We start from the raw sequence: 10630 nt of genomic DNA, 5'->3' as shown, positions 1-10630 counted from the left end.
TGGACCTGAGTGCTCCAGTTGTGTAGGTCTCCCAAGGTGATGAAAAGATTAAAATGAAGTCTTTGGTCTGCATAGTTGCCATGCTTCATAGAGTGAGATGCTCTGATACGACAGAGCCAAATAAAGTGGTGAAATTGCGGAAAATTTGTGAAATGAGGCCATTAAGTGCTGCAGCACTCTAGATAACAATCAGTTTGCTCTGAAATGATGTACTGTGTGCCATCTCCATCTCAACCCAGAAACTTGTAATAATGATTTAATAATGATAATGATTAGATATGTAATAATAGGAAATTAGCTTTTGCTGTCTGTGGTCAGGTCTCAAACAGCTCTGCTAGTTAAATACAAGAGCGGAGGAGGAAAATAGCTCAAGGTCTTCAGCTACTCAAGATTATCAACCTGTTAATGTTTGCAGCTTCAACGTGATGCTTCATGACAGAGACACATTAGTGGAGCCAGGAATAGTAAATGTTGGAATAACATTCTTCAATAATGGATTTTATATGAACTTATTAACAAAACTAATGAAAAGACGAAGTGAAGACCAAAACAGAGAAACCAATTCATGTCAATAAGGTGATTACGGTAAGAACATAATTTGCATATTTACACTTTCAGATTGCACAAACAAAACGTTGAAAGGATTGAACTTTTCATCACTTATGAGAGCTGATGATTCACCATGACACGACCTTTACAGAGTCTGTTATTGTGAATGTTGATAAAGACCTTATGTGTCCTTTGCTTAAGATATATGGGTTAACTTTGGAATGGACAGAGCTGTAAAAACCCAACGACCTTTGTTTGCTGATTGACCTAAATCCACTTTATCTCATATTCCACATTCAAAGGGATCCCTGTGTGTCCTCTGTCTGGTTCTCACTGCATCAAGCCTGCCTCATATACTGTCGTCCATATGGAAGATGGGACACAGAGGACCGTCTAATCCATTGAAAGTCAGTGAACTTTGCTTTCTTTTGCTCCGCTCTCTCTTTCTGTGAGCCCCTGTGTCCAGGAATCAAAGTATTTGGAGATCAGGTAGGAGGCCGGCAGCGGCTCACGGCCCCACCGAGCAGATTCCCTGCTGCTGTGCTGACTGAGGGCTGCGGAAAACACAAAGAATGAAAAGTGTGGATTCCCGGGGCCAAGGGCCTGCTCGGTGGGCTCTGCGCTCCCCAACGGGACGGGGGGGAGAAAAGAAGGGCTCAGTCAGCAGGCCAGGGCCACTGGAGCGATGAAAAGATAATCCCCCTCCCACCCACCACAGTGGACCTCTTGCGGCGTCAAACCATTTGTGAGCAGTGACAGAGCCAGATTGGGCCGAAAGGATATGAGTGGGAAACTTCAAAACCTCCTCATGTTTCTGCCGACGTGAAAGGATTTGTATAACACATTCATATTTGATGGACTTTCCCATGTTCGCTCTGGACAGCCCTTTTTTTGTTGGCATGTTCAAATAATGAATCTCTTATGTGTAGGGTCCCTTTTTTTCCCCCCTGCTCCCGAGTCCTGTTTCTAGTTGAGGAGTTAGGGATGCTGTGCGGACCATTCCATCGCCTGTCCCAAGCATATGGAGAACCGCTGAATCGCCGGCTTCCAGGAACCAGGGTGAGTAGTAATCCAGCTCACGGAGCAAAGAGCTGCGTCTTTACCTCAAACTGAGACAGAGACGGAAGCCAAAAACTGGTTTAATTTAGCAGTTTCCTCAGAAGTGAGACTCTTATCTGTGACTGACAATAATCTGATAAGGGGTTTTCACAGCACAATGAGATTAACAGAGCGAGATAAGCCATTCTACTTTGGAAATGACAGTTGTTATGGGTGTATTGTGCAAAATAATTTCATATAACTTTGATGCCAATGCTGCAGGTGTTCAAGGATAATTCAGTGTGACATTTGACTGCTTTGATACAGTTTGGCAGGTTTCTCAAAGAGCTTCTTGAAGTCAAAACCATTAGGAGAAAACTGAGATCTTTTGGGGAGCTTTTCTTTCCCTACATCAATACACTACAAGAACAAATACTTTCATATTTTCAGAGAATTTCAGATGAATGTATACATGATTTTAGTTGATTTTTGGCTTTATTTTCAAAGCAGACAAACTAAAGTGCAAACTCATGTTCTCTTTCAGGTGCTGAAATGGAACATATATTATTGATTCTATTACTCTTTAGCAAGGCATTATCAGTTGGAGCTCAATTCAATGGATACAACTGTGACGCCAACTTTCACAGCCGCTTCCCTGGTGAGGAACTCAAAGAAATTTACTTGGAGTCATACACACTTTTTGCTTGATTTCTTGTGAACATGAACTTTTATTTCAATCAAATTTAATGTAGTAACATCGCATTTTACCATCTAATCTAATTGCAAAGTTTTCTAGGAATGGACAAAATTTAATTTAATGGAAAACTTTTAAAATTTTACTCTGTAGCTTATACTTCAGTTTTATGGCAATACATAAAGCATTAATGCCATTCTTGCCATTACCTTCAAATTCATAAAAACACAAATTAATGTATTGTACTTTTTTTATTTATTTGTATTTTTTGAAGGAAATGACTTTGGGACTCGTGTTGATGTGTGTGTGTGTGTGTGTGTGTGTGTGTGTGTATTGCAGCGGAGAGGGATATTAGTGTGTATTGTGGGGTGCAGACAATGACCCTGAAGATCAACTTCTGCCCCGTCCTCTTCTCCGGCTACTCAGACTCTGACCTGGCTCTCAACGCTCGCCATGGAGATGCCCACTGCCGGGGATTCATCAATAACAACACTTTCCCTACTGTTGTAATCTTTAGCATCAGCCTGGCAACACTGGAGTCCTGTGGAAATTCCTTAGTGGTATGAACCGGAATGCTTTCATTTCATAGCCAGCGCTTAACTGCTTTGCACGTTTAATTACTCAGTATTGCTGACACTCGTCACTGTGGATGACCTGGTGTGTGTCCTGCTGTTACCGGCCACTGCTGTAATAACTGAAATTCAAAATCAGTATTGGACCTTCTGACAAATGTTTCATACTAAGATTCATTAGCTTGATGATCCAGATTGTGACTTTCTTCGGGCTTATGTCGCTTGATACCTTCCCCTAACCAAAGATCAAATATTATACAATATAACCTTTCTAACTAGTCTAATCTGTGTGTGTTTTACAAGCATGAAAATTGACTAATTCTAATCATAAAGTCCATCCATAATTTGTGGTAATCGATCTTACCAATTTACTGGCTTTAAATTTGGAAAAAAAAGCATATGAGGACTTTTTTAGGACTTGACTTGACTTGGATGGTCAGGTGAGACTTACTTGTGATTTGTGACAATTACTCTGTCTCACTTCTGTTGTTTCTTTCTTTTTATTTTACATCCCAGGTCATAGTAATATAATAATATCGATAAAACATTATGTTTACTATATATAATTGTATATTGAAAGATATCTGTTTCTCAAAGTACCTCCCAGTACCTCCGTTTATATAATTTTGCTTACAGATTGTAAGAGTATCAGGTCAGTGACATTTGCAGATAGATTCTCTGCAGCTCTTGTCTTGTCCAGTGTCTACAATGTTTTTATTGTTGACAAAAAAAGAAAAATGTATTCTGGTAGCAGCTTTCCTAGTAAAGGAACTGCTCTGAGCTCCTGATCCAGTTGATGACTGAAGTTTCTGAGTGTCTTTGCTGAGTTGTCTCTGGCCTCTCTGTTCCATTAAACACAGCACTCAGCAGAGTGCTGCGCTTAATGGAACAGGGCAGCTCCTGGAGGGTTCCATCTCTGATAAGCAGGGAATGAGCTGGGATTAGTGAGGTGCATTAGCATGCTCAGTGGAGTGGATGATGTTATCGACCCTTGTCTTGTGCTCACAGAAAAATAATGGTGGTGGGTTAGTGAGCCAGGAAGAGGAGGAGGAGGGGGAGGAAGATTACCCACACTAATTATGTTTGCTGCAGGTCTCCACAGCCCAAGGACCCAATGCTTATGGGAACCTGTCACTGGTGCAGATTGGGAATATATCAGGGTACATCGACACACCAGATCCCCCTACCACCATCAGCTACCTGCCAGGGCTGCTGTACAAGTTCAGTTGCAGTTACCCCCTGGAGTACCTGGTCAACAACACACAGCTCGCCTCGTAAGTCACATCAGCAAGTCCACACACTCTTTAAATCAGGGGTCAACTGCTCTGCTGTACCTGTTATTAAGTGTTAACTTCTATCATACTTTCAGGTCTGATTTACATTCATTCATTCAATATACAAGTCAATACACAAGTTAAACTTACATTCTAATCTCAAGGAGGCATTAAATTGATTTTTAATGGGGTTTTCTTTTAAATCATCCTTGATATAAAACCCTTTTCGTACTCCCTTTGTTGAGACGGTGTTGGAGGACGTGGACGCTAATTTTGGCAGCTGCAGTTGTTTATCATATCATGCAGTATATTCCAATTAAAACTTTTTTTTTAGATGGTACAGTACATGTAGTGAGGTGCTCCAAACCAGATGGACAAAATATAACAAACACCTCTGATGAAGGCACTGCCTCAGATATTCACACCTTTTTAGAAAGTTCCCGTCAAACAGTATAGAACATTTCATACCAGGCAAGGTTTTTGTGTGACTACGTCCACCTGCAGAAACTCATCTCTGAGACGGAAAAATCTGTTAAAACCCCTGCATCACTTTTTATAGCTAAATATGTCACTGTTAGCTGTCATCCAGACGGCTGATGAAAGCAGCTGAGCCCAAACTGATCAAGTCCCATCACCACATTTACAAGTAAAGATATATAAATCAGCAACGATTAAATCAAAGATCAGACTCACACAAGCAGTGGAAAGTTGATGGATGGATGGATGATCTGATTCAGAGCACAAGCATTCAGTTACCTTCACAATCCACATATCTGAACAAAATTAAGTTGATGTATTTGAATATAACACAGGGGACTTTTAATGGAAGCCCACTGGATGTACTAGATTCAAATTATGTCACTGAAGTTTCGGAATTCTAATTAATATAGTGAGTAAATAGTTTTAAACATATTCATCTATCATCTGTCATCTGTCAGCCTATCATGCCTGTAGTTTTGATCTATTTTTATGTTAATTATAGGTCAGCTGCTGCAATCTCAGTGAAGGAAAGCAATGGTACCTTCATCAGCACATTGAATCTGCTGCTTTACAATGTAAGTAGACGCTGCTTAGTGAAAATGTAACTGCACCGACATTTACTGATACATAAACTATAAAGCTGAAATATAGCAAAAATATGCTACCTGTATAATTTTCGATGTATAACAGAATATGCACCTATCTGAAGTGACTGTGACAGTTACAGAGCATAGTCAGATCCACCAAAGGCTCAGAAAACTCTTTTGTATGCTGCTAAAGCACCCAACAAATGACCCATAATCCTGTAATTGAAGCAGATTATACTCAATTTACCCTCAATTTATTTCAGACTTTACTCTAAATTCTCTCGTCTATCTGAGCCAAATACAAGTGAATGCGATGCTATGGAAATCAGATAATGGACATTTTGCAATTCATGAACTGCAGTGAAAATGAATAAATGTCACTCAATGAGGTAATGGGGGAGAATGGGCGATGTCACACATATGCTGAAACGCTTTTGTTGCTTGTGTGAATTCGCAGGACTCGTCATACGTTCAGCAGCTGTCCATCCCCATGGCAGGACTCACGCTGAAGACGCGGGTGTTCGCAGCTGTCAAAGCCACCAACCTGGACAGGAGGTATTATCCCAACATGTAGCCATACAAACTCAATGACGCAGGGATTGCATGTGTGGACTTCACAGTTTTTTTTTACAGCAGTTGAAACGTGCAACCCTCAGAAGGATCTGAGTGGGTTAGCATATCTGCGATTCATGAATGAATGAATTTGAATCGTCGTCATCATTGGATTTCTTTTTATTGAAATTGGTTTCCCTTGTGACTTCCCAAACCGAGTGCTTCCATGATGTAAACATTTTATCCCCCACTGCCTCATGAATGTTTCTTTTCTAAAAGGTGAATGGCCTGTTTAACATTTTGTAAATTTCCCTAGTTCTTGACAGCCTCTAAAGAATTCACTGATATTGGTTGTCAGATATTTAAAGACTTTGTTTGAACACATTTGTATCAGTATCACATTGTTATTGCTCACAAATTACTTTTGGCTCTTTGGGAGCTCACTGCTCACTGGGAATGCATGGTAAAGAATAACAACAACAGCAATAATACTAATAATACAAATGATGAAAAATTAATTCTTCACTCTTCTTTTTTGGATGTGGGTGATCACCAGAGGGGAACCAAAAGGTCTGATTAGTCTCTAAATATGCATGACACCATGACTCATTCTCTAATCTTTGATCTAAAATAGATGGAATGTTCTCATGGATTACTGCTACACTACACCCTCTGGAAATCCTAACGATGACCTCCGCTATGATCTCTTTTTCAGGTAACTCCAATTTGAAAGCATATCCATAATTTAGTCTCTCTCCCTCTCATTCCTAACAACACTGTCTGTCATCTTCATTGTTAAAAGCTGTGAAAAAGACCCTCAGACCACAGTGTTTGAGAACGGGAAGAGCCAAATGGGCCGATTTGCCTTTGAAGTATTCCGCTTTGTGAAGCACAAGAATCAGAAGATGTCCACTGTCTTCCTGCACTGTGTCACCAAGCTGTGCCGCTCAGACGACTGTCCCCTGCTCATGCCGGTGAGGCTGACAAAGGACATTTATACACCAATGACGATCATGATTACTGATATAAGTGATTACAATGTCATTCTTTACATTCTATCATCCTTTGTGTATTTTGTCTATATTCTAAGATCTGTGGCAGCAGGAGAAAGAGAGACGTCTCTGAGGGAAAGGAATCAAACCCTGCATCTGGAAATGCTGTCCTGACTGCTGGTCCAATCATCACTCGAAGTGGTACGATCGGATAGCATTCCTTCCATTCCATTCTGGAAAATTCTCCCCCTACATAGATCACCATTCTTACAGTAGTAACACCATAAATCCTTCTTTTACTGTGCTCGATTTTTACTGTGCCTATTTGAACAGCTCTGTGACTTCATTATGTTTTGACATGTTTGTATATAAAACATACAACATAAAATGTAAAATGTCACAGATACTTTAATCTGCTTTTAACACTTTTACTGTGTATTACAGATGAAACACCAACCAACAACTCTCAACTAGGTAAGATTTTTGCATTCAATCCAAATCCTACAAATGTTACCCACACTTTTTAATGCATTACTGCAAATATATGATATGAAGAAAACACCTTCAAAATAAAGGTAAACACATCGTATACTCCTACACTATGAACAATCTGTGATACTGAGGGCCTTGCAGGAGTTTCTTCATCTATACCTGATATCGTGATAATGACAATGTGTGATTTTTAATCTATTTACTCAGGCAAGTAAATGTCACATCACTGAATTGGTTAAAACAGGACACATGAGGAAATTTGATTAAAGCTACAGTTGGTAACTTCAAAAAGGAAAAGTGTCTGAAATCCTCATTAAATCTTGATTTTGAGTGCTCTCTGAACAGACCTAATACTGGTGCGCTCTGATTTGGAAGTCTAAACCATGTCTCTCACCCAGACCGGGCCTCTGTGGGGGGCCATGAGAGGGTATGTGGAGGCAGAGAGCTATGGTGCGGCAGATAAGCAGGGGCCCAGAGGGAGCCATGTCAGTGTACTCCCTCATTCTGCCTCTCATACAAAGTTACCAACTGCTACTTTAATTCCATAGATCTTTGCAGCTTACTCCACATTTTTTCCTTTATCGAGATGTCTTGTCGGATTGTTGAATTCTAAGTCAGTGGAGAAGAAATGTTCTATGGACGAGCTTCATCTATTTATAAAAAAAAAATTAACTTTTTTGCGGGCTGTCATTTTCTAGATGTAACTGCAAAGTAACTTTATTAGTTTACTATCTTTATTAAAGAGAAGCTTGCAAGACGATGAAGCAGGTTTTGGACTTATAGGTGGATTTTATCTCATGAATATGTTCCTGCTCCATGCATTGCCTGCAAAGCTGCATAGTTGTGACACAGGTCCAATATGTGAGATGTCAGACCTTCTCCACATGTAGTCAGGAAAATCAGGTCAATCATGTCCGGACAATGCATGGGCAAACAGTAGACATGTTAAAGCTGTAAATGGATTTGAGGGTCTTTGTTTCAAATCTATTGGTGCTCATTGATTACTGCTGTTTCAGATAGACAAATCCTGCTATCATACTGCATTATAGCATCATAGAGTAGCATTGAAGGTTGTAGAAATTAGATCAGTTATCCGAGAGAACAAGAAAAGCACACCATCAGACAAAATGGACCAAGAAATGCACAGTAGATCAGACAGCAATAACAGTTTTTTTATGGTGGATTTAGCCTCTAAGGCACATTTAAGAGCACTTAATGGAACACATCAAAACACTTGGAACAGATTTGATTGTGTCTTTGTGTTGTTGCTGTTTTTAGCTCAGCTGAAAGCTCCAGAATTTCAAATGAACACAATAACAAGCGCACTCATCTCAGGCGTGATCATCCTGGGCGTCATGAGCGTTTGCTTCTTCATCTTCTCCCTCACCCTCCTCAAAGGCAAAAGCACTCAGCTCAGCAACCTGTCTGGAGTCCGTAACCCAGCCTTCAACTGAATGCCTGAACTCAACACAAATGCTTCTCTGCTGCCATTGAAGGGCCAGCAAAAGATGTGTATGTGTAGATCCACTTTAAAGACAAACACAAGATAAAGCTTGATTTAGAGAAATGTTCACAGATCTGTACAATGTTCATTAGTATAAATCTAAACCAGGCTACATTATGCAAATGATAATTTCCCGTGCATGAGTACAACTTCATTCAATACCTCACAGCTTATACAGCTTCTAAACCGCAGGGTTCAGGCTCAACTATAAAGCACACATACAGTAATAGTGAATGACTGGGTCAGGAGCACACACACACACACACACACACACACACACACACATCTTGTTTTGTGACTCAAATGCAGAAAACCTTCAATGACAACATGACAACTGTGTTTGAGAATAAAAAAGACTCTGCTTTATAATATATTTTATCTAATTAAAGTTTGATCAAGTGAGACATGGATGTTCAGCAGAATAGAAGTTCTTAAAATGTATTGATATAATAATTAAAATAAAGCTTTAATTTATTAATTTTGCTACTCATTAGAGGGGTAGTCTTATGATAATCAATCGATAGGAAGTAACCTGTGTTGCCTAAATATGTAGCTTGCTCATTCACTTTGTCATCCAGTTTCAGTTGTGTTGTATGTGTTAACCACTGTAATGGTTTCTATGTTTTCCTAAAATGCCATTAATGATCTGTATATTAAGTATGTTCATGTTGCAAATATTGCACTTTTACTTGTCCCGTGCTGTATTTCTGAACATACATTAAAGATAATTTCCTCAAGAATTTCCAGAATCATGTGGACTGACAAGGAGTTATTGTAGTGTGACTTCAAAACTATTCACTCTCTTACTGAACAGTGGAAAGAAGGAGAAAGTAGGAGAAACAACCAACCAGATAAAAAATGTTGAATTCTGTCACCTTACCTTGAACTCCTACATCTACACTCAAACTTTCTCAGAAACTGAAAACCTCCAAATTATGTCTGTATCTCCCCATTTCACCTGTTCCAAAACAAACCTATGACCCAAAGACCTAAAAGACTACAATGGTCTCTCTATGATGCAACAATACCTATATTTTGAGATACTGGGCTTTAGTGTTATTCTGAGGCCAAACTATTTTACTATTTTAACATTGACATCTGCTGACAGGTAAAGCTCAGAGCTGCAGGCTTCAAATAGATTGTTGTTGGTATTGAGGATAAACACTTAAGCCTAGAGGGCAAAATACTACTTTTGCACCAGCTGCATATTTATTGTTCCACTGAGCTCAATCTTGCAGTCAGCGATGCATGTGATACATCCTTTTTGGGAAACCTACAGTTATAAATCACAAAGAGCTCGTTAGGTGTATTGTGCTTAAACCAAAGTAGAGCAGCTCTCCAGCGCTGTTTACTGCTCCTCCGCTCTGTTCATGTGGACTGTGAACCTCTATTTCTGCGTAAGGAGCTAAAGGCTTTACGGAGCATACTCCATCAGGGACAGACTTCTTCTGGCTGAGGACAGTAGCTATCCCCCTTCCTATCAATTAAATTTGCTCAGTGCCACAGCCCCACTGAGTTGACAGTCTGGATTATGGTTTTTATTCATGGAAGTCGGAAGTTTTATTAATTAACATTTTTAATAAAAAGTTAAATAAAAATGTTTTTATCTTTTGATCCTAACAAAAGATCAAATTCATGGTGCTGGTTCTGCTTGGGCTTACGTAGTCAAGCCTACAAATCATAAACAAATTAGCTGGACACAGTTTTTGGTTTCCAGTTTTACTTATTATTGAAATTATACTGTCCTTTTCCATAACTATGCAATCGATGTCCATTACGGAAGTATAATATGTCAGTGTGAGGTGAAAATGGAGCCATGGATGCTCTGGCTGATGATTAAATTGCACATTGTTCAGACAAATGTGTGCAACTGCCCAGATTTAACAAATCTGCTCG

At 39.6% G+C, this 10630-nt stretch overlaps 1 protein-coding gene across 2 annotated transcripts; it reads left to right on the top strand.

Moving 5' to 3' along the window:
* Positions 1–1459: 1459 nt before the first annotated feature.
* Positions 1460–8684, top strand: zpld1a (zona pellucida-like domain containing 1a). Of its 2 annotated transcripts, XM_076161395.1 has the most exons (11): positions 1460–1608; positions 2132–2245; positions 2621–2841; positions 3946–4127; positions 5110–5182; positions 5652–5749; positions 6381–6461; positions 6549–6720; positions 6837–6939; positions 7183–7212; positions 8509–8684. In XM_076161395.1, the coding sequence occupies exons 2-11, from the start codon at positions 2140–2142 to the stop codon at positions 8682–8684; spliced, it is 1242 nt and encodes a 413-aa protein (XP_076017510.1). In that variant the 5' UTR covers positions 1460–1608; positions 2132–2139. The 2 variants fall into 2 exon arrangements, with proteins under 2 accessions (XP_076017510.1, XP_076017511.1); XM_076161396.1 differs by lacking the exons at positions 1460–1608; positions 6381–6461 and having other exon boundaries at positions 2140–2245.
* Positions 8685–10630: the final 1946 nt, after the last annotated feature.

This window comes from Genypterus blacodes, unplaced genomic scaffold, assembly GCF_046128005.1.
Source record: "Genypterus blacodes isolate CSIRO-AG114 ecotype Tasmania unplaced genomic scaffold, CSIRO-AGI_Gbla_v1 ptg000111l_1, whole genome shotgun sequence".
In the NCBI taxonomy this organism is placed as follows: Eukaryota; Metazoa; Chordata; class Actinopteri; order Ophidiiformes; family Ophidiidae; genus Genypterus; species Genypterus blacodes.
Note: the sequence above shows the minus strand (reverse complement) of the source record. Positions and strands in the feature narration are given on the sequence as shown.

Bases quoted from the DNA above. Each gene is read 5' to 3' on its own strand.
- zpld1a (XM_076161395.1), top strand. From the start codon at position 2,140: ATGGAACATATATTATTGATTCTATTACTCTTTAGCAAGGCATTATCA. The intron at 4,128-5,109 runs GTAAGTCACATC...TGTTAATTATAG, and splicing joins AACAACACACAGCTCGCCTC to GTCAGCTGCTGCAATCTCAG. The intron at 6,721-6,836 runs GTGAGGCTGACA...CTATATTCTAAG, and splicing joins ACTGTCCCCTGCTCATGCCG to ATCTGTGGCAGCAGGAGAAA.